Here is a 27,929-nt window from a genome sequence, read left to right on the forward strand (position 1 = left end):
CCCAATCAGGACGTTCCCGTCCTCACGCGCCTCCAGACCACATTGAGAAGCAGCTTTGGCTACCCTTGATGAGTCGGGGCCGTCCCAAACAGCCCCTGTCGCGTGCATTCCAAGGATAGAAACACCTGACCTGAAAAGCCAACGGGCAGGTGATAACAGCTATTTTCGCAATGGTTCACCATTTATCGGATTTGGTCGCTCACCCCATCACAGTTGCTACAAAACCAGTCGATAATCTGAAGCACCTGGTCAGTGTCAAGGATAGGCTGCATCTGTTAGAGGGTCTTCTATTTTATGACTCCCAGGGGGGTATGCATGAAGTACCATATGACACTGTGGGCTCAGAGCTCCTGTCGCGGAACTCCAGCAGGTGACCCACTGGACGCACATGAAAAAAAATGTGGCAATGTACATTAAAACGTGTTTGGTTTGCCGCAAGTTTCAACCGTTTAATTCCAACCACAGAGCGCCGCTACAACAACGTGGTGTTAGCCAGGTCTGAAGAAGGACCAGACAATTCGTGATTAAGATGCCAGTTGAGAAGCTAAGCCCATTTTTCTTTGTTAGAGTCAGGGCTGGTCGTGTGAGCAGTATGATAATTTAGCATGGTTAATTTATAGGTCATTTTTCCCTCTTGTCGTCTTACGTCTTACGACTACCCAGATTGGACTATTGAATCAGACTATGTGGATTTGTGTACCTAGTGGCGCGATCTTACACGCTGATGACCTAGTGTCGTATCCGTTACCCACTGACACTTACGCAGACAAAAAATATCTGAATTATTTAATCATGACCAAATTCAGATTTACCCCGAAATTCTTATTTGATTCAATGAAAGGGAAGCTAAGATATTGATATCACAACTGTGGACAACACATTAAAAACTTCATGTTATCAGATTTAATTATGGTTCAACTTTTTGTGAATTGGTACATTCAGGAACTGTGCCTCCATGGCCCCTACACTTCCTTTCTCTCACTCTTGGTCGTCTGTCAACAGTATCCTCATCGCTTTGTTCACCCTCGGAATGGCGCTGTTCTTATATCAGGGACACTGGGACTGCTGATACAAAGACATTGTTCCTGATTGTCGTTGGTGTATTTTTTTCTTGTTTTTGCGTAACCTATAGGCTTTCTTTTCTTTTTTCCTTTTTTTTCGGGTTGCAGTAATTTGCTTAGTGTAGACTTAATGTGTAGGAGATTAAGCATTTCCTTTTGTAATTCCTTCCTCCCATCCTTACCACACCTTCGCGCTGAACCTCACCCTCAAGCGTCTCAAGACAGACAACTCATACGATTGACCCTGTTAGCAATAAAATGGGTGGGAAGAACCAGCAGCATGTTGTCTGATTGTTACCACAAGGTACACCACTCCTGCCCAGATGACTGCCTACAAGCTGTGACAAAGAAAGGAAACTCAAAGGACTTCCCCAACGAATGCCTGCAAGCAGTAACAAAAAGGAGCAACCAAAAGGACTTTTCTGAGACTTTTCTGGTGGATTACCAAAAGCTGTGCCTAGGAGAGGCACCCCAAAAGAACTTCCCAGCGAGACATTCCTGGTGGAGTACTGCAAGCTGGGCCAAGGGATGCACTCCCCCAGAGGACTTCCCAGCGGAACTGTTGCAAGCGGTGCCTAGGAAAGGCCCCCCAAGACGACTTCCCAGCGGAACTGTTGCAAGGAGAGGCACCCCAAAAGGACATTCCTGGTGGACACTGCAAGCTGCTCGTAGGGATGACCCCCCCCAGAAGATGTTCCAGAGGAACAGTTGCAAGCGGTACCTAGGAGAGATGTTCTTAATGTATGTAATTGTGTCGATTAGAGGGGCCTTCTGAAGTACAGAACATTACGCAAATTTCTCACTTTTTGGCTTTCTAACAATTTTAGCAAATTCAAGACCATTAACTGATACTGGGAGTATCAGATATTTAAGACCACGCCTGTAGAGGCATGATCTGGTCAAGCGAACATCACATATCTTAGACCGCGCCCATAGAGGAATGATCTGGTCCAGCATCCCTGGTCCCTATTAAAAGGGGACCTGATCGATACTTCCTTCTTTCCTACTGGCTCCTGCACTGCGGCCTAGAGTTCAGCACGTGGGCCATATGTTGTGAACGATTGGAGCACGAGACCAAATCTCTCCACAACAACAAGTAAGAGGACGGTTTCAAATTTAACACCATGTTTGCTGGTTCTTGGGAATAAGCGTTTTTTTTCTGTACAAGGGAATCTGCCCAAATCGACGAGCATTATAGAGAGAAACTTTATTTTTGGTGCTAGTAACTTTCAGCAGTCAAAAACTCCCATTTATCTCCATAGAGTATTGTAGTTCTTTTTTCCGCCATGTGGTGCTGTGAGAGGTCACCCAGCATCCACACCGAAGAAGAATCCGGCTTCTATTTCCTGGTTCGTGTGTAATCATAACAACGTGTACTGTATCGCTAACACACTACGAACTTTGACGTTTTTATTGTTTAATATCTCGTGCATCCATTCAATATGATTGGTGTAAAGTGCAAGGAAGAGGCGAGCCGTTTCTTTTAAAACGAAAGTGGAATAAGAAAGCTTGATGCGTTTGAGGAAATGGTCGGAATGCTTATTTTCGGCCACTTTTTTACCACGGAGGAGGACCTCTGGAAGTGCAAGTCCCAAAAGTAAGTAAAACCTCACTTTATCTATCTTTATAGAGCATATCATTTTTTTAAACGTTTATTTTTTCGTACAAAACAATACAGGTTACTTATACAAGCCTTAAACATACTTTCATACACCATAAACATCCAAAATATGGCATTGAAGCCACTTAAGAACAAATTCAAATTTCGAACGATTGTCCGGAAACTAACTCATTCCCTAGATCGGGCAGCGTCTGAACTAGCCGGAACGGGAGCGCAAGGGCGGTATAGAGTTCAGAAAAGAGGTCTGCAACAGGTATCAGGCAGGAAACAGGGCAAAACAGGTCAGTAGTCGGGATGGCAGATCAGGGCGGAAACGGGTCCAGAAACAGCAATGGCTCTAATCTCTAGTATTTCCTTACAAACAAGTTTTGGGGACACTGTGTGTGTGTGTGTGTGTGCTGCCCCTCAAAACTCAGTTTAAAGGACCTGCGAGAGGAGAAGGCCACCAACACGGATATTATCGACGAGGCCATCTACTATTTCAAGGCCAACGTCTTTTTCAAGAACTTTACTTTACTATACCTCTTAGTTATTTAGATATATGTTGTTTGCATAAGTTGTTTGCTGCAGTGTGGACCATGGTTATCTAATATCATAATCTATTATTAATACACTCCTTACGTAAACTAATAAACTGTGAAACTTCCTTAGGATCACTGTTAAAATATTTTGGAGGCACAGATTTAGGCCAGAGCCAGTCGACATCCCTGGGCTCGACTGCCGTTGATTTATCAGGTGAGGAAAAGACTATATCATAAATATTTCCTTTTGTAGTGTATAAATAACAACTTAATTTTAATTAAGTCAAATTATCTCATTAATATGTGTTCATATCCTTTTACAGAGGTCTGTAACAAAACACCATTCTTGTTGTGCTGTTTTTATGTCAGAAACTTTAATTTCAATGTCCTGTATGTTAATTTTAGGTCGGTGTCTTTGCTTGTTCACTTTCACAGAATCAACAACATCCTGTCCCTCCTCATCACCAGCTCCGGCAGTTGACCCAGCCGAGTGGCCTTTTTCCTCTCTGATTTAGACAGGGCTGAGCAGAAGATGAGAAGGCCACAGCCTATTAAGGAGGACCTTTTCTTCCTAAAAAGACAAGACGGACAAAAGTTTCCATTACCACTATACCTAGTTAGTGAATGGAGAATAAGTCAAGGGGAGCTGGCTGACTTGTAAAAAAGTAGAGATGCAGTTTATTGTTTTTGCTGCAAATTCTTTTCCAAAAAGTCCTTAAAGGTGGCAACCGAGAGACAGGGGGATTAGGTCAACATACTGTAAGATCATTGTAGCAACATGGTGAATCGAAGGAATTTGCCTCGCGTGTTTCAAAGGGTAAAACTATTAATGAGACAGAAATGGGACTCCTTATGGCAGAAAAGAATCGCTGGAAAGATGTTTTTACATGTATTATCCAGTCACTGTGGAGTAGGAACCTTGCACTTAGGGAATCTGTTGATACATTACATCAGGCCAACAATTGGGAAACTTTCTAAAAGAAGTGGAATTGATGGCCAATTGTGACCCTGTGCTGAGAGATCACGTGAGACGCATAGAAAGTGTAACAGAGCATGTCACCTATTTGGGCAAAACAATTCAAAACGAGTTGATATCCTGTGTAGACTCTAAAATATTAGAAACAATAGTGTCAAAAATCAAAAATTCAAAATACTACGCTATAAGACTGGATTTTACTCCAGATGGAAGTCATCAAGAACAGATGTCTGCTGTTCTCCGCACTGTAAATCTGGACAAAACACCAGAGATGTAGGACCACTTCTAGGGGTTTCTACTTGCCCCTGAGTCCACTGGTCAAGGCTTGTCTGAACCGATTCTTGAAAAGCTTTAGGAGCTGAACATCCCATTTGAAGATTGCAGGGGGCAATCTTATGACAATGGAACTTGAAAGGTTCAAACAAGGGTGTACAGGAAAAGCTTTAAAAAACACCTGATTTTTATGCACCTTGTGGAGCCACACCTTAAATCTAGTCATTTCTGATGCTGCTGTAACACCTGTGGATGCCAAATGCTTTTTTGGAAATGTTGAAAAAATGTACAGACCACTGTCAGGTTCCACTCAAAAGTGGGATATCTTGAAGAAGCATGTGAACATCTCTCTCAAGGCTTTTAGTGAAAGCAGATGGGAGAGAAGGCTGAAAGGGATTGAACCCCTACACTAACAAGCACAGGTTGTAAGGGAAGCTCTGATCGAAGTCCGGAAAAAAATTACTGAGCCCACAGTTAGAGTCGACGCCCATTCGCTCGCAGAAGAAATTGGCTCATTTAGATTTCAAATTTTCTGTGTGGTCTGGTATTATGCGCTCTCCGAGATTAACATTTTTAGCAAACTAATGCAGTCACCCAATATGCAGATTGATGTTGCAGTGGGCCTCATAAAGAAAAACAAAGACAATTTGACAGACTACAGGGCAAATGGATTTAAGGATGCACAGATCTCAGCAAAAGAGATATGTGAACAGATGAACATGGAAGCGGTGCTTTAACAGAAGAGGTTGCGAACCACAAAAAGGCATTTTGCCTACGAGATATCAGATGGCCACAAGCTGATGTAATGAAGAGGCTGGAAGTATCCTTTTTTAATGTTGTGGTAGAGTGCACCATCCGGTCTTTGGAGGACCGCTCTGAGTCCATGGTGGATGTCAGAGGCATCTTGGGAGGGCTTTTCAACTTCGGGCAGCTTGATGCACAGACAAGGAAGGACCAGTGTATCCTTCTCAGAGAAAAACTCACTTTTCAAGACATTGATCGAATGCACTTGCTACAGAAATGGAGAACCTGCCAGAACCCCCAAAAGCACAGATGACCCTACTGGAACTGCTCACTTACCTCTCTCAAAACGAGATTTGTGAGTTGTATCCAAATCTTTGGGTAGCACTTGCAGATAGCCTGAACTCTCCCTGTGATTGTTGCATCTGCAGAGCGGAGCTTCTCAAAACTCAAGCTGATCAAGTAGTACTTGAGATCTTCAATGGCACGAGAGAGACTTAGTGGCCTAGCAGTGATTAGTATTAATGACAAAGTTGGCCATGAGATCTTTTACAATGATGTAATAAATGAGTTTGCCTCCAGAAAAGCCAGGAAGCTCAGGTTCTAAAAAAGCTGGTGGAAAACTGAGGCAGATGCCTAACCAAAAAAGTTAGATGTGTAGCTTAAGGTAGTTTATTTATTAATTAATTTGTTTTTCCAAAGCTTTAACACATTGTTACCAACATTAACATAGTTTTAAGACCTGATCTTTTATCTTAAGTCTATTTTTAAAATCCGTTTCATGTTGTTTCATGTTGCTATGTTCATTATTTAAGTATTTGCTTGATGTTTTATCTAATTCAATTTGTTTTTTTAGAGTTAAATTTGTTATTTTTTTACCCAAGTATTTCAGTTTGTTGTTGCACTTTAATGTTGTTTTTCCACATTGCTGCTGCAATTTGTTCGGATCTATAATATAAAATTATAACATATTTGTCATGATTGCCGAAGTGAAGACACCTGTGGCAGTCGTTTGGCGCGCTGGAGCGTGCTCCCTGATTGGCTGACGTTCTCTTCTTAAGCGGTCAGCATCCAGACCAGGTCGTGAGAGCGTACTTCTGTGTTCCTGTGTGTTTCGCCAGGATACCAAGTACCAAAGACTACTCTCCTGTTTTGATTCCTGCCTTCGGTTCCGACCTGTTTCTGCCCCGCGTTATGATCTATTCTCCTGCCCTGGCCATCGACCTGCCCGCTAAGACATATTGATTCTGCCTACCTGTCACGGAACTGCCGTTCCGTCCAAAGCTGCTAGCGACCGACAACCATTGGCTCCCAAAGCCAGCTCTGTCAGCTCAATCCAGTAAAGATTCCTTTAAAACAAACGCAATTGAATCCGAGATTCCATTCTGGGTCCTGACAATACTTACAGTAAAAAGACTGTCTATGATTTTTATTTGTTTTTTTAGACTAAATGATGTTCCACTTAATCTTTATCACTTGGAATGTTGTGTAAATCAATCCAACAGATTTAAACACATACCTGTGCAAATACATACATGTCAAAATGGCAATCAGACATTGTGAACTACGCTGCCAGAGTTCAGCTACAGTTAATTGTACGTGTGTAAATGACAATCAAAAATAATAGCAGAAATAGAGGGCCCCAAAATCAAATTGCGCTTATCGCCCCATGGAGGCTCTATGCTGGATTGATGTTGCTCAGCGTTGTTCCAAGCGATGCTTATCAACCTTGCGTGATTGCTCAGACCCGAGAAAGCTTAGAGGGATAATTGGATGGTATTGTTAAAATTCAACAAAAGTCAAAAGGTTATATCGTAAGATGCTTTCTGCCCAGTCTTGAGGACATTGCTGTCTCGCAATACGTCAGCATATTTTCTAATATGGAGAGTAGTCTTTGGTACTTGGTAATCTGGCGAAACACACATGTGAATTTCCCTGCGGAGATGAATAAAGTATCTATCTATCTATCTAGCCAACAATATTATAAAAGACTTCTCTCACCCTTCACCCTGATAAGCTGCCCCTGTCAGATGCTACAGATCTCTTAAAATAAGGACTCAGAAACAGTTTCTTCTTCAATACCTACCAAAACAAGCTTACTAGGTGGTGAAAAGAATAGATCTTGTCTAAGTACACATGTGTATTCACATTTTATTCTTTCAACTCTTATTTCGGCAATATGTTGTGTCCTAACATTCGCTTTTATCGTATAATTCTCGTTTTAGTCTTTCAGTACACGTTTATCCTAGGAGGCTATGTCTAATTGGATTGAAAACAATGATTAAAAACAACATATTAATCACAAACAAGGACATTCTTATTCCATATCAAAGTTTTCAAAAAATTGTAAGATGCGGACAAAAATTTCTGAAGGTGAAAGTAGTTTGAATCTAGTTCAAGCCTCCTTATGTATGATTCTAAAATAAATGGAGATAATCAATGTTGTGGGACAAAAAACACTTTTAGAAATGCAGACAAGATTCATATGTCAAGGTTGGTATTATTCACCCCTAGTAGGGGTTAAGCAGAAACATGTTGGCATACCAAAGTGTACTACAAGATGTACACTGTAAATTACTTCACTACTAAGGACCAAAAACAGTTACAGTAAATTCCGGACTATAGAGCGCACCTGATTATAAGCCGCACCCACAATTTTTTAGGTGATCTGCTACTTTTGTTCTTATACAAGCCGCACCCATGTATAAGCCGCGTGCGCCCGCATTAAAACTTGTGACTCAATCACATCTTTAACCCAGACCGGGCTGTTAGCGCCACGACTGTAGCTGCGGGGGGTTATGTAGAGGTTTATTGTTCTATATTCTTTAACAATTATCCATTATCCGTTATCGGTCAAATCATAATACGCTACAAAGCCAAGAGGCCGAGACACTTGCTCTCAGCCAAGAGGATGAGTCAAGGTCCTAGCCACAGGGCCAAGCAGCGATCAGTGCGAATGCACCGTTCCCGGAGGTACTGGAATACCGGGCCAATGCGAGGAGTGGACAGAGCAAGCTATTATTCCATCTCCCAATTGCAAAAATCTAAGTTCCATGATTGTAACTACCTGTGTAGTACACATCTCCAGAACCTTCATACATGGTACTTAAATCTAGAACCGTGTCCTTCATTGAAGCACACAGTCTTGTTCATGATCATGGTATCCCCTGCCAGGGATAGTACACAATTCTAGAATCACAATTGGCATCATAAATTGAAAATGATACCCGTAATTAACGTATGATGCAGACTTGTAAAGTCCGGGTCCCGTTGAAAGTAATCCATGGAAACAAAATGTATATTTCCAAAGTTAAGGGTGGGAAAAATATATATCCACTATTGTCCGCTGCGACAACAGACAGATCTACCGGTAACTCAGCTTTACCCCAATTCCCATCAGCCCGCGTGTGCTCCGCCCCTTCTTTTTGACTCGTCCGTAGAACACATAACAGAATAAATCTATAAAAAAAATACATTACAAAAATATACAGTTGCAAATACATATTATACATGGTTATACATATTTACGAAGAAAGACGGTACACCGAGAGAGTTTTCAAAGCTTTAATAATAATAATATAACTTTCATCCCTAACCGTGCCTTTGAAAGGTACCAACACGCTAATAGGATCACGCTCGCAATGTATCAAACGTGCCTGTTAGAAATAAAGCATCCCGTAATTGTGAAATTCACGGAGAATCATCCTCAACTTCTTCCTCATAACTATCAACATCAAGGGCGTTTACCTCATTTTCGGAACGTACCTTAACTTTACAGACAATGTATGCTTAAACTTAGAGGTTGCAGTCTTTCTTGGCGCCCATATTCTACTGGTCTTAATCTTACCTTTTATACTCTAGCGGCGCTGGTGGCCGTTAGAAAAATTCCATAAATTGGCCGCTTCACTGAATAAGCCGCAGGGCTGAACATTTGGGAAAAAAGTAGCGGCTTATAGTCCAGAATTTACGGTACATTTTAAAAAAGTATTTAATTATATTCTATTAAATTAGGACACTCCTCCCATTTAGCAAGACGGTTAATTCAGTCAATTGTTTTACTACGGACTGTGAAATAATCCACAATGTTCTAATTATGTATGCTAAATGTAAAAGATTTACAGAAAACTCAGCCAGGGAAAACCTTAAATTTTGAAGAAATACATTAAGACAGCTTGGTGGCTAATTTACGAGTATCAGCTATGCACTGATATGATAGCTATAAACTGTAAGGATGTCATAAACATTTAAGACAACTAGGGCTGCAACAACAAAAAGATAAAACAGATTATAATCGATTATTAGAACCATTGGCAACAAATTTCATATTCATTTTTTGGTGTTGCACTATTTAGGAGGGACTCAGCACGTTAATTGTCTTATTTTCACAACAATAGGGTGCACATCGAAGCCTCAGATTTTCTTCAAATTGTGAGAAGTAGCCTTCTTGTAGTGCGCCCTGTGCGTGTTGTAAAGAGGACATAATAGACGACACCATCTATCAAGCTACCTTGGTCATATCCCTCGAGAGGAGTGACAGACAGCAAGACAAACACATAGACAAAAACAAATAAAACTTAAAAAAAAAAAGGAAAATGTAGCACAAAACACACACATTTTTTGACCATAACCAACCCAAATGCCCAAACACCCAAAGAAGTTAAGCACCTCGGCACCATAGTTGGTCATGGAAATGGTATCGCAGAACGATTCAACCGAACATTGGGAGATATGATCAGAACCCTTCCCCCTCAGCCCAAAGCAAAGTGGCCACAAATGCTGCAGCAGCTCACATTCTGCTATAACTGCACAGAGCATGAGACAACAGGGTTTGCACCGTTTTACCTAGTGTTTGGTAGGATCCCTCGTCTCCCTGTCGATGTCATGTTTCAACATGCTAATACCAATGATGCTGTTGTCAGCTACTCTGACTTTGTACGCCATCTGAAGAAAGATCTACATGAAGCTGCTCAGATTGTACAGAGGAATACTCTCAGAGAACAGACTCGTCATGTCAAGCTGTTTTGATTTATTTTCGTTTTGTTTCTGTTTTACTAAATATTAATTCCCCTTGTAGAGATCAAAGAGATCAGACCCAGCAGAAAAAGCTAATGTTGTGACTCATCCATTTGCAGGTAAATTGTACCCATTTTTATACTCATTATTGTTTTTATTCCTATTATCTCATGTACATTAAAAAAAGGATGATGTTGGTTAAAATTCAGAGTAAAGAAAAACATGTTGAATTCATTGTAAACGTTAAAAATCCACTATACGATCTCTTGTTAAAAGTATCTTGCTAAAATGTAAAGATTTAAAAATGTATTGTGATATTCTAAAATGTATTTTCTGTAAAGTGAAAAGAAAGCTCTTTGATATGCTTTGTTGTCAGTTTTACCAGAGTACTACAAAGAGATCAAAGAGATCAGACCCAGCAGAAAAAGCTAATGTTGTGACTCATCCATTTGCAGAAACTGTAATAATAAAAACCTCATCATCCAGTCCAGCGTGAATGTGGATCTTTGGTGGGACACGTACACCGCGGTTACATTGGTTTTGGCTTCTAACATGTGACCAGGAGGCGGGGTTTTGTCAGTTTTACCAGAGTACTACAAAGGTAAGACATATCTTTTGGTGCTCCACAAAATAAGTTAATTTTAAACTTTATAACCCCAGCTGACAAATCTCTCACCATGCATAGTAATGTGATTGATATTGTCAAGCTGTTTAGGTTTATTTTCGTTTTGTTTCTGTTTTACTAAATCTTAATTCCCCTTGTAGAGATCAAAGAGATCAGACCCAACAGAAAAAGCTAATGTTGTGACTCATCCATTTGCAGGTAAATTGTACCCATTTTTATACTCATTATTGTTTTTATTCCTATTTTTCATATACATTAAAAAAAGGATAATGTTGGTTAAAATTCAGAGTAAAGAAAAACATGTTGAATTCATTGTAAACGTTAAAAATCCACTATACGATCTCTTGTTAAAAGTATCTTGTTAAAATGCAAAGATTTATAAATGTATTGTGATATTCTAAAATGTATTTTCTGTAAAGTGAAAAGACAGCTCTTTGATATGCTTTGTTGTCAGTTTTACCAGAGTACTACAAAGAGATCAAAGAGATCAGACCCAGCAGAAAAAGCTAATGTTGTGACTCATCCATTTGCAGAACTGTAATAATAAAAACCTCATCATCCAGTCCAGCGTGAATAGAAAATACATTCTTACTTTTGGTATCGTATTTTTCACAGGGAAAAAAAATAATATGCAAAATTGTATGTTCCTGCTATAAAAATCTGCACTGCGTTGTGATCGGTAACAATATAGATAATTATATTTAGAACTGAGAACATTGACAAAAAATACATTACTCTTCCACATGCATGAACTTCTGACGAAAGTCTTTAATCCCACGGACAGAGTTGTGGTGCTGAGGAGAAACAGGAAAATTGCAGATGTGTCTCCTTGTATCGCAGCGGAAGACCTGCCCAATGCAGAGGAGGTCAAGTGCAACGTGCAGAGTGTACAGAGCAAAGAGGTCCGACCCAGGTCAGAAGAGGACATGATGCGTACATTGGAAGCTCTGGGACTGCAAGACATTGACCTGAAGTCATGTGAGGTTTCGCTGCAGTGTAAAGACAAGCTCCTTCATATCATCGAACAATTCGAGTCAATCTTTTCTCGCCATAAGATGGACTGTGGAGAGGCCAAAGAGTTTGTACATCGTATCCACCTTGTTGATGATAAGCCGTTCCGTCTACCCTACAGACGTATACCACCAAGTCAGTATGAAAAACTGAGGACAACTCTGAACGAGATGGAAGAGAAAGGAATTATTCAGAAGTCGACTAGCGACTATGCATCTGCGCTTGTTCTCATATGGAAGCGGAATGGAGAACTAAGGGTATGTACTGATTTCAGAAGGCTTAATGCAAGAACCATAAAGGATGCCTACCCACTACCGCATCAAGCTGATGCTTTGGCCGCACTTGGGGGAAATGCCTTTTTCTCCACAATGGATCTGACGTCAGGCTACTACAATGTCCCCTTGCACCCTGACGACAAAAAGTACACGGCATTCTCCTCACCATTCGGGCTTCACGAGTACAAGCGGCTCCCTCAGGGACTTTGCAACAGCCCAGCAACATTTATGAGGCTGATGATTCCTCTGAGACTGGAGTTGAGAATGCTGACACAGCACAGGGTGTTCTTGAGAACCACAAGCGTCATGATGAAATTGAAATTTCTCAGAACGGGCTTAAGCTTGGCCATTTGTTCAGCTGCTTCTTCATCCACCTTTGAAATCACTTCATTGATGCAGTTCAGGAATGGCTCCAAGATATCCAACATGGTGTGAAAGGCATCCGTGCCATACTCCCAATTTTGACTGAGGATGGCCTTGATTCTGTCCACTTCTCCCTTGATAGGGCCATACGTCATCTGGATTTTTCCTTCCAATCTTTTGTAGAGCTCTGGTGTGTTTCTGAGTAATGACGCTACTTCTTCCACAGTGTCTACAATAGCTTGAATTGATGTGACTGGCATGCAGCGAATGATCCAAATGTTAAATGAATACGGGTCACTTGATGATAACACAACTTGCGGAAATTCCTGTAAAATTTTGCAAGTGAGGTCTCGCATCGGCTGACACATTGGTCCTTTGACGAGGTACGAGAGCCCTCTGCAATGCTCCATCCGCAAGCCCCATTTATTTCTCAGCTCTGATAAAAGGTGATTGAAAAGACCTTCAGCATCTAAATTGCAAGGCAAGAAGCCAATCAGGTGTTTTTGTGGGAAACCCGCCTCTGTGACAGAGCGAATAAAAATGGGAATCTGCTCTTTGTCCTCAATGTTGGTTGCTTTTTGCAGAAGAATGGAAAAGAATCGGGCGTGTTTCAAAGTGTTCTTGATCTCCTGTCGCATGAGGCTCTCGCTAATCTGCAGGATTTCCTTCTTGTCAATTTTTTCCACACAAATTTGCTTGAGGTGTTCCCTTTCTCCGGTGGCTTCATCTGTGTTGATGCTGCCACCGTTGATGCTGAATCCTGTCAGTGCCAAAATTTCCTTAAAATAGGGTTTGAGAATTTCTTTGGCTTTAAAATCGCTTGCATTGTCTTCAGCTTGGTCATCTTTCTGTTCAGGAGTAGCAGTTTTATCATCACAAACACTTTCTGTCTCCTCTGTAACTTTTGGTGTTTCGGTGTTTTCTTTTATTTTTTTCACAGTGGGTTCCTCTTCCACGGCGCCTCCTGAACGTTTCCTGGTACGTGTCGATTCGTTAAATTCATTACTGGCAGGTGCAGAAAAGTCAAATATTGTTGGAACAGCATTGTCGTTCAAGAGACTTTTCTGATTAGATATCAGAGAGGGCTCGAAGTGTTTTGCGCAAAGTTTGTGGTGCTTATGCAGCTCTTCTGGTGGTTGAGAGGCCAAATCTTGACGACAACAGTTAGTCAACCAGGTTTTGCAGCGTTGTGGATCCAGGGGAAAACTGAAAAGTGGAATATTAGCATCGTAGTCGCAGTTAGCCGCAGCGCAGCAGTTGCTCATTTTGATAGTTAGCAATGTAGCTTGCGAAGTTAGCAATGCTAACTCGCTTCTTAGCTTAGCTTAGCCGGGGAGTCCGCTGAGAGCGAAAGATCTACATGAAGCTGCTCAGATTGTACAGAGGAATACTCTCAGAGAACAGACTCGCCATGCCAAGCTGTACAACCGTAGGGCCAAAGGATCACCCCTCGTCGTGGGAGACCGGGTGTTGATCGCCAACAGAGGTGTCCCGGGGAAATGCAAAGTTGCAGATAAGTGGGAGTCGACCCCGTATGAAGTCATATCAGTCAAGCCTGATCTCAATGTCTATAGAGTCAAGGATTGTCTGACGGGCAAAGAGAAGGTAGTTCACAGGAATTTGCTGCTCTCTGTTAGCTTCTTGCCCTGTGAGGATGATCTGGCCAGCGAATCTGAACACTCAGGGTGTGACGCTGCTATGCACGGAAGTGATGTATGCCCTGATTTACCTGACGCGGTTGAAGACAGTGACGTCCGTACAGTAAACTGGGTGATACAGGCAGGTGGAGAGCAAGTTCATCCAGAAGTGGAGGATAACTCACTAGACAGCAGATCTGATGCCCAGTCCGACTCTCTCACAGTTGATACATCCAGTCGAGGAAGTCAGCACATCCCCGAACAAGATGTTGACCATACTTCAAGTGACAATACGGAAAGCCCATCACAGTGCTCTGAAAACATGATCCCTTTGGGTATGGGCCTCCCAGACGAGACCCCATTTAACACTGACTATCCGGACGCAGACTCCCCTAATACTGACTGTTTAGACTTGACTGTCCCAGACCTTCAAGCTCAGGTTAATTGTGCTCAACCTGACCGTTATGGTCTTAGGGTCCGCCAGTCCATCAGGCCTCCTAGTCGTCTAATTTGTCAGATGAATGACCAGTTGGTAGGTGACACTCCTCTGTCTGCGATATCTGCTAGTTCCTAATTTAAGTTCAGTAGGGATACACTTTCAGTTTAAGTAACAAAGCTTGAGTAAGAAACAAGAATTGTGCCTATGTGAGCACTTACAACTACAGGAACAATGTTTGATATTTCAGAGATGTAACAGGCATCTTTGAGTCTGTGTTTAGTTAGGAGTTTGATCGCCTCCTTTCTTTTCACACTCCTTTTTTGGGAGAGTTTTAGAACTGACATGCACTTCAGTTTGTTCCTTGTGATACTGTACCAGTTTTCGTGTCTTTTTCATCAGTATTTGCCGTTTTGGCTGTGATTTTTTTTCTGTTTAGTGTAGCACTCCCATATTTAGCAGAATTTCAGGGGGGTGTATGTAACGGGTGTAATAATAACTTTTATTTTATTGAAATTCCTGCTAAAATATGTGTATAGTTTTTGGTAAATGTCCTGCAATGCTGAGTCCAACAGTGCCATCTGCTGGTATGGGGTGGGGTTAACTTAAATCTAAACGGCTGCTAATCTGACTTTTTGCACTACTGGCAGTTTTTTATAGCTTGCCACTCCTTGCACATTGCTCTCTGCACTATTGTAATTACAGCGTTATTGTTACAGTGTTAATGTTACTGTGTACCTGACTTGTTAACCTGACTGCCCATTTTGCACATCTGGTTAGCTACTCTTCTTGCACTATCGGCACTATGGTAAAATACTATACGTAGCCAAAATACAATACAACTTTATTTATATCTGTACATTCAAGGAAACTGTGGGGGTCAGATGCATCGACATTTCGTTCTGTATACACGTGTACTAGAATGACAATAAAGTAGATCTGAATCTGAATCTGAATCTGAATCTGTCCATGCGGCCATGTCACTTGGGTCAGAATGACACAACACACTCTTCTGTTCAACAGCAGGGCCCGACAGCTTTCACTGGTTTACCCCTGCCGCATCATACAGGTGCCCTGCCCATCCATTAGAACAAATCTAAACATCCCAATATCCTTTTACAACGCCCCTCCACTCATTCCTATCACCAACAAGAGCTCTAGCTTCCACTACATTTAGACCTCTTTCCTGCAGTGCACTCATAACACCATCCATCCATGTCAATCGCTGCCTTCCTGTTGGTCTCCTTCCATTTACTTCTGCTCTGTAAATCCTCTAAAACATTTGCTCCTAATCCATCCTCTCCATGTGTCCAAACCAAACAAGTACTCTCTTGTCCACACAGTTGCTCAGTTCCACTACTACTCCAGTTCTGTCTCTCACAATTTCATTTCTCAATCTATCCAATCTTGTCACTCCTAAAATACTCCTCAAACACTTCATCTCAAAAACATATTATTTAGTTCTCAAATCTGCGCTCAGGCGCCAAGTCTCTGCATAATACAACACATTCAGCACAATCACACTCTCATACAGTCCTCTCTTAACATCCATACTCATATTCTTGTTGCTCATCACTCTCCTCAGAGCACCCAAAATTTTGCTTACTTGATTCACTCTGTGCAATACCTCGTACTCTTTCCACCAACTGCAGCCACATCACAACCCCAGTACCTAAAGGTTTCAACTTCTTCAAGCACCAGTACATGCAACCTTATTTCCAACGCCATTTCCACTCCATCAGGTGAACACTTCATCATCTTATGCTTCCCAACATTCACACATAACTTACGCCTATCACAGTCTTCCAAAGCTCATGACCAACCTTTTTCATCGTTTCCTCAGAATCAGCCACAAGCGCCGTGTCATCTGCAAACAACAACTGACTTTCCTGCCACACCGTTCGACTTTTATCCATCATCTCTACACCTCTGCCAAATATTCTTGCATTCACCTCTATCACCACACCATCCATGTACACCTTAAACAGCCATGGCGACATCACACACCCCTGTCTCACACCATTCAACACAGGGAACCTCTCACTTGTCTCACTCCCTACTCTTACACATGCTCTGCTGTTCACATAAAAACTCTTCAATGTTTCCAACAACTTGCAACAATGCCTCTCTGTCGACCCTGTCATACGCCTTTTAAATCCATGAAAGACAAACAAACATCCGTACCTTTTGCAAAATATTTCTCACACACCTGTCGTACGGCAAACACCTGATCCAGACATCCTCAACCTTTCCTAAAAACACTGTGCTCATCCATCACCACCTCATCCGTTCTTCCTCTCACTCTCTTAATCAAGACTCTTCCATACAGCTTACCCGTCACGGACAACAAACTGATACCTCGAATTGCTACGTTCATACTTATCACCTTTACCCTTATACAATGGCACCAGGCATGCACTACACCAATCAACAAGAACTACACCACTTAAAAAGCATACATTAAACAAGCTTACTAACCAGTCAATCATAGCTATGCCACCTTTCTTCGAGCATTCAGCTTTAAAACCATCCTACCCAGGTGCCTTCCCCCCTTTCATTTTTTTTCACTGCCTCTTGCACCTCACATGTTTCCACAGGCTTTATATTTAAATCACCCAGCACGGGCATTCTCCCCATACCACCGATTGCCTTGACTCTCACTTCTCTCCCATCCCGCACATTTAACAACTCCTCAAAATACTCTGCCCATCACGTCCTTACTGCACAACTGCTAACCAGCAAACTACTGTCCTTATCTTTCACTTTCTCTTCTTTTACAGACTTGTCTTTCTTACTCTTTTCATTTCTTTATAGAACACTTTTCTCCTTTCCACAAATATCTCTACTATCCTTCAACACTATTTATTATTTGCTTTGCTTTTAGCTGCTTTCACCACTGCTTTCACCAACCTTTTCTTCACTTTATACCTTTCATACGCATAACCACTCTTATCTTGCAGCCACTCCTCAAAGGCACGTCTCTTCCCTGTCACAGCCTGAGACCTCATCATTCCACCATTCCCTTCCTTTCCTAATACCTCAACCAACTTTTCTCATTCCACACACTTCTTTCGCACTCCTCAACAATGCTTCTTTAAACCACATCCATTCCACACTCTCCACTTCTCTTCTACTATTCCATTCCTACTCTTCCCCTATGCTCTTTTTAATCTCTCTTTCATTTTCTGCCTTATTCAACTCTGACATCTTCACCTCTTCCCTCACACTCTTTTTCTAAATAGCCCTCAAAACTGTATTTTGAGGTCCTTATGATCCAAATTCAAATATATTTATATAGCACTTTTAGGACACAAAAATGCAACTGAAAGAGCCATATAAAAACATTCAATGTACAATAGGATGACATATGTGAGGAAACAAAAATGTGTCTTTTAAAATTTTCATTCACCAATTAGCCAAAAAAATAATCGAGCGATCTGATTTTTAAATGAATCGTTAGTTGCAGCCCTAAAGGCAATCCACTCACCATGTGTCTGATTTAAAGTTGTGAAAAATACTAGATGTGGTCAAAATTCAGTTTAAAATAGATTTTAAGATATTTTCTTCTTCAGAAGGGGGGCATGACAGAAAATAATTAAGAAACACAGGACTAAGCCAACAAGTGTTTCCCTTGACTTTCCCAGTCCATATTCTCCTTTTTCTAATGTTCACGAAAGCATCTTTCCGCCCCCTCCCAAGAAATATGTCATATTGCCACATTTCAGGTTTCAAACTTAAAGCTAAGAATCAAAAACATGCGAGACACATTTGTGAAGTGGAACCAAGTAATTTTACAATTTTATATCATATTTACAATGAAAAAAACTATAAAGTAGGTGTTACAAAAATATTGGCCCCCTGTTCTCACAGTTCAGCCAACTGAATCCAGAAGTTCCTTGATCTCTTCTAAATGATCCAATGTCGATCTAAACAACTAACAAAGACAAAGAGATTGAGAGCATTCTTCATTTGGGCCCTGATGCTGTCGAATGCTCTGCCCTCTGAGATTCGATCAGCAACCTAAGTGGAACTGTTTAAATGGAGGATTAAAACATACTTGTTTTCTATAGCTTATGAATGACCTACATTTCATGTTGAGAATGACTGTGTATTGTTTGTTGATGCTACATACATCGCATACTTGGTCATCCTTTTTATTCTATTTTTTGTTTTTATTTTATAATATACTTTAATTATTTTATATTTTATTTTTTAGTACAACATACAATGCAGCCTGGTCATCCTGGAAGGGGAATTACTTCATGTGCGGTACCTTCTCAAGGTTTCTTAATTTTCAAGAAGATTTCACAACATTTACATATCTCCCGGAGCCCTGTGTGAGCAATAATATCAAAATAGAATGAGGAAAAACTACTGCAAACCTACCGAGACCGGGCCTTCCCTAAAGCAGGGGTCGGGAACCTAAGGCTTAGGAGCCATATATGGCTCTATTCATGAGTACATATTCTTAGGAGATAAAAAGGATTTGCGCATTTACTTAATGTACTATGACACACAGAGCCGATTGTTGCACCTTCGAAGCCGAGTCAATACTGACAGTGAAAAGGGTTCTGTCCAGTACATATAGGACACAGTGTCCACTTCAGTTTACAGTTAAGGTGGCACACCAACAGATCCCGTTTTGGCTGTAAATCAATAAATAATCCTTTACATAGAAGCTCATTAAACAATTTAAGAACTAATCAACTGGATAATGGACTTCCTCTCCAACCGCCCACAGTCGGTGAAACTCGGTACCCACGTCTCTCCCACCCTAACACTGAACACTGGCTCCCCCCAAGGTTGTGCACTGAGCCCCCTGCTTTTCACCCTCTACAGCTCCGACTGCTCACCGACCCACCCCACAAACACTATTATTAAGTTTGCTGACGACACCACCTTGATCGGCCTCATCTCTGAAGGGGACGAGGCGGCATACAGGGATGAGGTTGAGTCACTTTCAACGTGGTGCTCGGAAAACCACCTCATATTGAACACAACAAAAACAAAAGAACTGATTCTGGATTTCAGAAGGAATAGCAGGAATCCAGCACCACTCATCATAAAAGGAGACTGCGTAGAGAGAGTCCACTCGTTCAAATTTCTGGGCGTGCACATCGCCGACGACCTCTCCTGGTCTGCAAACACCAGAGCGGTGGTAGGGAAGGCCCAGCAGCGACTGCACTTCCTGAGATTGCTCAGGAAAAATAACCTAAAACAGCAGCTGCAGGTGTCTTTCTACAAAGCCACAGTGGAGAGCATCCTAACATACTGCATCACGGTGTGGTATGCGGGGTGCACAGCAGCAGACAGGAAAAAGCTCCAGAGGATCATAAAAACAGCCCAGAGAATCGTTGGCTGCTCTCTGCCCAGTCTGGAGGACATTGCCTGCTCTCGCTACCTCAGCAGAGCAGAAAACATCGTCAAGGACTTTTCTCACCCCGGCCACCATCTCTTCGACCTGCTGCCTTCCGGCATGCGCTACAGGTCACACAAAGCAAAAACGAACAGACTCAGAGACAGTTTCTTCCCCACAGCCATTACCACCCTAAACAGACACCGCACAAACAACTGAAAACTGTTGCAAAAAAAAAAAAAAAAAATACCTCACACGTATGTAAAATGGTACTCACGTACATGCTGTCTGCACTATGTTTGTTCACTGCTCAACAGACACCGCACAAAAACTGAAAACTCGTGCCAACACTACCTCATACGAAAATAATGTTACTCAAGTCTTGTTCTTGCTCATGTCGACTGCACTACGTTTAATGCTCAAATTGCACAATGTCTGACCATTTCCTTTTTTTGCACTATGATGTCTATGCTTGCACCAATGTATATGCGGACTATTTTTGCACCATGATGACTTTGCACCAAATGCAATATTGCACAACCGTTACGATACAACGTTATCACGACAACCCTGTATGTAACATCCCACATGCTGACATTGTTGTGTAAATACCATGTAAATTATAACTATAGCCTTATTCCCCTTGTTTTATAACATTATCTTCTCTGTTCCTTTATCTTCTTGCTCATACCCTCACTATGTGTAAAACTGGAGTGTCATGCCCAATTTCGTTGTCACAATATGTTAGCCCATTTGTAACAATGACAATAAAGGTATATTCTATTCTATTCTATTCTATTCTATTCTACTTAGTTTCATTGGACTATTATAACATAATGCCCTGTGTGTGCACCTGTATTTAGTGTGCAGCCGTCAGGTTCCTGGGAACTCTTTCTGCCCCCTGTAGATGTGAGTTGATGATATGACACCATAAAACATGACTCACATAGTTCAATGTTTGAGTCAACTTTGCAACACATGCAACCAGCTGCTTCTGAACAAGTTCATAAGATTCCATAACTCAGGGCTTCTCAAATAGTGGGGCGGGCTGCCCTGGGGAGATGCAAGACTCCATCAAAGGGGGTGCGCGGTTGACTTCGGGGAACCTTTTTTGAAGTTTTGCAGAATAAAGTGCAATTGCACCTTCAGTAGACAAAGGGACAGTGGTGTTCTCAGAGGCAGTGTTTTGTTTACATTTAGCCTCTGCACAGTGTATAAAGCACACAGTATAGGCAGAGTATGAAGTGTAGACACAAAGTGTAGCAGGCCCTCAAGTGACCCCATGAAAAAAAAAATTTGAATGCGCAGACAGGCAGAAAGACAAGTTAAAGAGACAAGCAAAAGGCACCTCTCATAGCACTTCACTATTATCTTGTAGGGAGATGAGCAAAGACCAGTGAGCTTGCTAAGTAAAAAATCTTGGCAGCAGACAGCAAAGTCATCCAATCAAATTCCTCTGTCACTTGATGGCCTTACAACCCAATGACTCTGATAAGACGCTTACGTTTTTGTTCAGCGAGAATGTGCTGATGAAAGGCTTTCATATTGCATGAGCGGGGGTTAAGTGTCACCATCAATATCGAGCAATCTTTGTTTTGTTCTCACAAATATTGTGATCACTTAAAAAAAAAAAAAGATTGATCTTGGGGGGGTGGGAAGATTTCTTCTTCCAAAGGGGGGGCGTGAAAGAAAATAATTGAGAAGCACTGGCATAACTGAGACCCCATGCATAAGAGGCGACATAAGTGAGACACCTTATGCGAACAGTGCTATTTGCAGATGGTGCTGTACTTCGCACACGAGGCACACACACACACACACAAGACTGACGTCATGCTCGTACCCTGCATGTTTTTTTTTGTCGAAATTGTTAAAGTATTATACCACACTGCAAGGGTGGTAAGAATAGCCAAAAATTGTATTCAAAAACAGTGGAACCTCGGTTCTCGACCATAATCCGTTCCAGAACCCTGTTCGAAAACCGATTTGTTCAATCACCGAAATCATTTTTCCCATTAAAAATAATGTAAATCATTTCAAACCGTTCCAACACCCTGAATGTTTACCTTGAATGTTTAACGTAAACTTAAAGCTAACCCAGGCTAATCGTACGTTCGCGTTATCGTAATCTTAAAAAAAAAAAAAAAAAAAAAAAAAAAATCGCATAAAACAAATATATTAATTAGGCATAAGTCGCATACTTAAAGCCCCAGAACAACAAGCTGGACCAGGGGTCAGCAACCCTGAATGTCAAAAGAGCAATGCTGCACCAAAAGACAGATTTGTTCGGGGCAGCTAAATATTAAAAGCCTAATAATATATTTGCAGCCTATGACATTGACTGGATGTGTCTTTCTCCGAGGAATGCTTTCAAAGTTTTTGCTCTGTGGCAAGATGCCTTGCCATCTTGGAAAATGAGTTTGTCATCCCAAAACATTTTTTTTTCAATTGAACAAATAAGAAAGCTGTCCAAAATGTCAATATAAACCGGTGCGTTTATTGCAGATTTCACCATAACCATCTCCCCAGTGCTTTTGCATGACATGCAGCCGTCCTCATAATAATCTCACCGGAACGGCACCAAACAAAAGTTCCAGCATCATCACCTAATCCAATGCAGATTCGTGATTTATCACTGAAGTAACCTTAATCCAGTCCTCCACAGTCCATGATTGCCTCTCCTTAGCCCATTGCAGTCTTGTTCTTTTGTGTTTAAGTGTCAATGATGGTTTCCTTTTAGCTTCCCTATACAAAAATCCCATTTCCTTATCCGAGTTTGCACAGCTCTGTCACCTAGATTGACGACTTCCTCCCATTTCCTCTTCATTTGTCATCATTTTCTGTTTTCAAGACATATGGCCTTTAGATGTTTGTCTTGACGCATACACGTCTTCCTTGGCCTACCAGTATGCTTGACTCTAACAACCTTCCTATGCTGTTTGTACTTGGTCCAAATCTTTGATACAGCCCACATTTTTGGCAACCATAAGAACAGAGTTACCTCCTTCAAAAAATTTGACAATCCTGTCTTTGGTCTCAAAAGACATCTCTCTTGTTAGAGCCTTGCCAATCCATTTAGTCCAGGAGCCCTCCAAGGTGTGATGACTGCACTGTTTTTAACTGCTGACTAACGAGCATACTTGATCTGCGCCAGGTGTCCAATTAAAGTAAGGAAATTTACTCGGTGTGTCCTTATTTTCTACTCAAAATGCACGGATTCCAAAATGTTTTACACAGAATGAAGTGATTCCAAATTTATTTCCCTGCACTTGCTCTATAAAAGTAACAATTACTGACCACTGCAATGTTTTTTCTTAATTTCTTTTAGTGTTTCTGAATGCCAATATGATGCACTTTGCAATGACTTTACTATTGTTACGTGTATGTGATCTGAGTTTTTTTCTACAGAATAAAATGTCTGAGTGAGGACTTGCCCAAGACTGGTGATTCCATACTTTTTGTTAGGGGTTATACAAAAAGCATTTTCTCCACTAGTTTACAGTCAAGGTGTCACACCAACAGATCCTGTTTTGGCTGTACATCGCAAAGGAATCCTTTATATGGAAGCTCAATAAACATTTGAGGTTCACTTTTGAGGTAATTAATCATGAAAACCCACAGTATAAATAGTAAACAGCCAGAAGCGCCATCCAAGCACAGAGAAATTTGATTGGGTGAGTGGCATGGATAGGCAGAGCTACAGTATGCACTGCCCAGCGCCACCTGTACCAAACGTAAATATGTTAGTATTCTTATTTACAGTATTTTGTGACTTTATTTTTTACCTTGTTTTGAAACTATTGTTGTTTATGAAATAAGGGAAGGTCAAAATGGGCTTCCATGATCTTAAGCAATTGCAGGAGGGAGACAAATATATTTGTTGAATGGGACACAAGGTCTGGCATTACAGTAGGACCTCGCTACTTTGCGGTTCGACGTTCGCGGATTCAGAGCTTTGCGGTCTGTAATGGGGGAAAAAAAAACACTTTTTTTTTTTTGAAGGGGCGTTGCTACTTTGCAGATTTGGGCGGACGATTCTGCGCTTCCGACAGGCCGGCCTACGCGCGGAGCGCTGGACCCGCTCGACTTGTCGCGGTGTCGTGCGTATCGCGCCCCAAAGTACCCGCGCTGCGGGTTAGGGGCTCGCTTGCGAATAATAAGGATTAGCGGTGCAGATAATGAGATGAGATAAGATTTTTTTTTTTTCTTTTTGAAGTGGCGTCGCTACTTCGCAGATTTTCCCTTTTTTGGGTGGTTTTGCTCCCCATTAAACGGGTCTAAAAAATAATAATTCAAAATAATAATAATAATAATAATAATTTTTTTAAAATATATATTTTTTTTTTCTTTTTGAAGTGGCGTTACTACTTCGCAGATTTTCCGTTTTTGCGGGTGGTTTTGGTCCCAATTAACCGCGATAACCGAGGTCTTAAAGTATTATCATTTCCTAAATGTTATCGTATCATCTGATATCACAAAGTGAAATAAAATGCGATGAAAAAAATAGATTTTGTCTGGAGAGGGGAGTGGCTGTTTAGCTTTAATTTGTCATAAAATATATGGTATGGCTCGCTCTCAAAAAAAAAAAAAAAACCAATATTAATGATCAAAATATTTTGCTATTATGCTCTTTGGGTCAAAAAGGTTCCCGACCTGTGTTGTGGAGAATGACGTGACTACTCTGTTGTATGATACCGCCTCAAGTTTATTAGTGAATTACGCAATGTTTAATTGTTTTAATTATTTTAAGTTAAATGTGTTTTATTTTTTAAGAAACCCTAGCTTTTATTCTAGTTTTAATTCCATTTGCCTTATAGTCCAGGGTACCTTGTATATAAAAAATATATCACAAAATACTGTTTTTAAAAGGTTTGCCTTATAAGCCTTAGAGTCCAGGGAAACATGGCATATCTTGCATAGCTCCAGCTGCACTAACACAAGATATTGTTAACACGCAGTCTACTCACACAACCATACTTGCTTTGCATGTATCGTATTTTCACGACCATAGAGCGCACTGTGTTAAAAGGCGGAGTCTCCTTAGCTGGTTATATTTCTGTATTTAACACATACACAGGACGCACAATGGGGCACAAGTGCCCTGTTCTGTGGCCACATTACAACAACACAGACAATCATACAAGTGTGCATATTTCAGAATACAAGCAGGCGCAAAACTGAGTTAGGTTGTGCTTTATTTAAGTTTTGATTACAAAGTAAAACACATGGATAAAGAAATTTTCAGCTTCCACCACTTGCGAACCTTTGATTCAATAATCTTTAATTCTCTGATTGCTCGGTTTCCATGTTCTTAAGCGTAACATAAAACACGAAAAGCATTCAATGGAGGGAAAGTGAGGTTTTGGATTTAATTAGTATTTGGGGGCACAACTCTATTCAGCCTCCGGTAGCACAAGAAATTTCAAATTGCTAGATACGCTACGCCGTTAGAATCCAGAAGTACTTCCGCAAACAATGGACACATTGCGTGAGATGTCACGTGCTATTTTCTGCATAAAAGTAACAGGAGATCGCATATATGTTGCATTTAGTTGGGAATGTGACAAACTCAAAAAAACATCAGATTTCACCCTTGAATTGGAATTGAGCAATAAGCTCTGTAGTGTGAACCTCATCTTATATACACGTCCACACTTCAGCCTTTAGCGGTGACGCCCACACTTCCCACACAGCCCCATGGTGTCCTCAGCTACGTTACATGACATCGCACGATATGGCGGGCAGCACAATTTGAAGAACATCTGCGACTTTTATGTGCACCTTATGCTCGCGAAAATAGGGTAAGCAAGTGTTTTTACCAGAATGAAACACGGCCTGCAGGGAGGCCATGCCATGCGACGAAAGCGATGATCCCGGGAGAGAGTCACCCTTGGCACAGGAACAGCACGGGGGCAGCCTCTGCGAGTGTTCCTCCTACTCCGCCACCTCTTTCGGTGTCCAGCCAGCAGAAGCCTGAGTCGTGCTGCTCTCTGCCGTTTTCCCTCGGCTCCTGCCACTGACGTTCTACGCTCGCCTCTGGGATCAATGCGGTCTCATAAGCTCTGCAGGGTGGGAAAGGCAATGGCAGTGTTAAACAACGCTTAGCCAAAAAAAAAACACTCAAAGATGTATGCCAGGAAGTTCAGAACATGTTAGTAGAACATGTGTAGAAATATTTACTGCTTAGATTCATGCGATCATTATTTTAACTATAAACCCTCTGTTTGTTGGTTTGACTGTTGTTTCGCACTGTTTTAATTTTGAACATAATGCGCTGTTTACATAATTGTCATCATTGGGCAAACCGGTTGTTGTTCTTTGAAAACCACACCACTTAGTGCTGATCTGCTTTTTGTAACCTAGAACAACTACTAAAAAGAAAGGGCTCGGAAAAGAACATATAAAACTGGTTCGAATTCTTAGCTGACTGTGACAGACTTCTGTTCTCCTTGAAATTTCGAATTACGTTTATGTTGGCTCTCCTTATTTTGAGTGTCTACTAAACCTTATAACACAATATATTAAAACATGAATGTACATTTCCAATAATTTGTCAACACTAAATTGTCAGCTTTACTATTTTTGTGGATGATACATGACTTTGTTATTATTATGACATGTGCACAATTAGGCCTACACATGATACCCATGCGGCATCATTGCCCTCTTACTGATTAGAGCGTTGACTTCAACCTGTTAGCTACTGTTTTACTGGGATCATCGTTCGGAACAAAACAAATAAACAGTTATCAGACCAAAAGGACAAATCTGATTTCTGTGTATAAGGGAAAATGTGACTGTTCCAAATGTGATGCCTTTCTGGAAGAAATCCCTTTGATTGACTGACTGGAAAAAAAGTCTGGTTATTACCCAACTGCTATTTGAAACAAATAAACTAAGTGTGAGAAATTTTGTTTAAAAAAAATCATAGGCTTAACCCCTCCGAAGTGCATCTTGCGAAAAGATGTTCTGCTGAACCCTGGAACTGTAACGCATTTATTTTAGCACAGCTCCTTGGTGAAAAGATTCCGGTCTGAAATCTCTAGTTTTATAGCTGAAATTATTCATCCTTTCCCCATGGCGTGTTTGTTGATTTATATTCTACAGTAATTTGAATAGTTTGGACAATCTGATTCTGAACTCAAAGATATTTTTTTATGGATGCGTTTTGTTCAATACATTTTTTAATAAAGAAGTAAAACCAACAAACTGCTATGATTCATGACGTTGCCGTGAAAAACAGACCAAAGACGAATGAGAAGCGAGAGGGAGTGAATCAAATCCTGTGAACTCAAGATGAAGAACTTTAGATTCTAACACACTGGTCGGGAACCTTTACGGCCCAATAATCTATAAAAGAACAAATAATTTGATCATATATTTTTGACCCCAAAAAAAACTGCCAAACCCGCTTTCCAGACAAAAGATAATTCTTCAGCATATTTTATTTCACTGTGTGATATTTGATGATTTGATAAAGTCTATAAAATAATCTTAATGCCAGAGCCTGTGTCCCATATCTATATAAATATACCACTTAAAATTGTTTCTCCCACCTGCAGTTAAAGTGTTGAGGAAGATTTTGAATATTTTTTTTGTCCTAGATAATAGTTTCAAAACAAGGTGCACGGAAAGATCTTTTGTAAAACGTCACAAGGTAATACAAAGGAAGATGCTTGAGTGCAGACAGCGCTGGGTGAGGAGAGCGTGCGCTGTGCTTATAGCTCCGTCCATTCCTACCACTCACCCAATCAAAGTGCTTTACTAAACATTTGGGTGAATGTGCTTAATTGCTGTTGAGATTGTCATGATTGTTTTCTGTTTTTAGTGTCAATAAATTTGTTCAAACCAAAAAAAAAAACTAAACATTTGGGTGTTTGCAGTTTTTTCTGTGTTTTTTCACCATTAATTGACTCAACACTGAATATAAATTGTTAAATGGGTTTCCATATGAATGATAATTTAGCAATTTACAGCCAAAACAGGGTATGTTGATGTTACACCCTAAATTGTTTTACAA

The 27,929-nt window shown here is 40.9% G+C and overlaps 1 protein-coding gene, 1 long non-coding RNA gene and 1 pseudogene across 2 annotated transcripts in view; all 3 read right to left on the reverse strand.

Annotated features, from left to right (window-relative positions):
* Window positions 1–27,929, reverse strand: part of LOC148353487 (uncharacterized) — a 52,962-nt gene that overhangs the window by 23,996 nt on the left and 1,037 nt on the right. The window contains exon 2 of the long non-coding RNA XR_015852468.1: window positions 25,729–25,971. This is a non-coding gene — a long non-coding RNA (uncharacterized LOC148353487). The remainder of the gene's footprint in view (window positions 1–25,728; window positions 25,972–27,929) is intronic.
* On the reverse strand, window positions 8,145–8,260 carry LOC148353488 (U2 spliceosomal RNA; annotated as a pseudogene).
* Window positions 12,308–13,817, reverse strand: LOC148353489 (52 kDa repressor of the inhibitor of the protein kinase-like). The gene has a single exon (XM_088351387.1). The coding sequence runs from the start codon at window positions 13,743–13,745 to the stop codon at window positions 12,315–12,317; it is 1,431 nt and encodes a 476-aa protein (XP_088207513.1). The 5' UTR covers window positions 13,746–13,817; the 3' UTR covers window positions 12,308–12,314.

Source organism: Urocampus carinirostris, chromosome 13 (assembly GCF_059441175.1).
Source record: "Urocampus carinirostris isolate Australia breed hairy pipefish chromosome 13, RoL_Ucar_1.0, whole genome shotgun sequence".
NCBI classification, from domain to species: domain Eukaryota; kingdom Metazoa; phylum Chordata; class Actinopteri; order Syngnathiformes; family Syngnathidae; genus Urocampus; species Urocampus carinirostris.

Excerpts from the sequence above, each read along its gene's own strand:
- LOC148353489 (XM_088351387.1), bottom strand. The coding sequence starts at position 13,745 with ATGAGCAACTGCTGCGCTGCGGCTAACTGCGACTACGATGCTAATATT.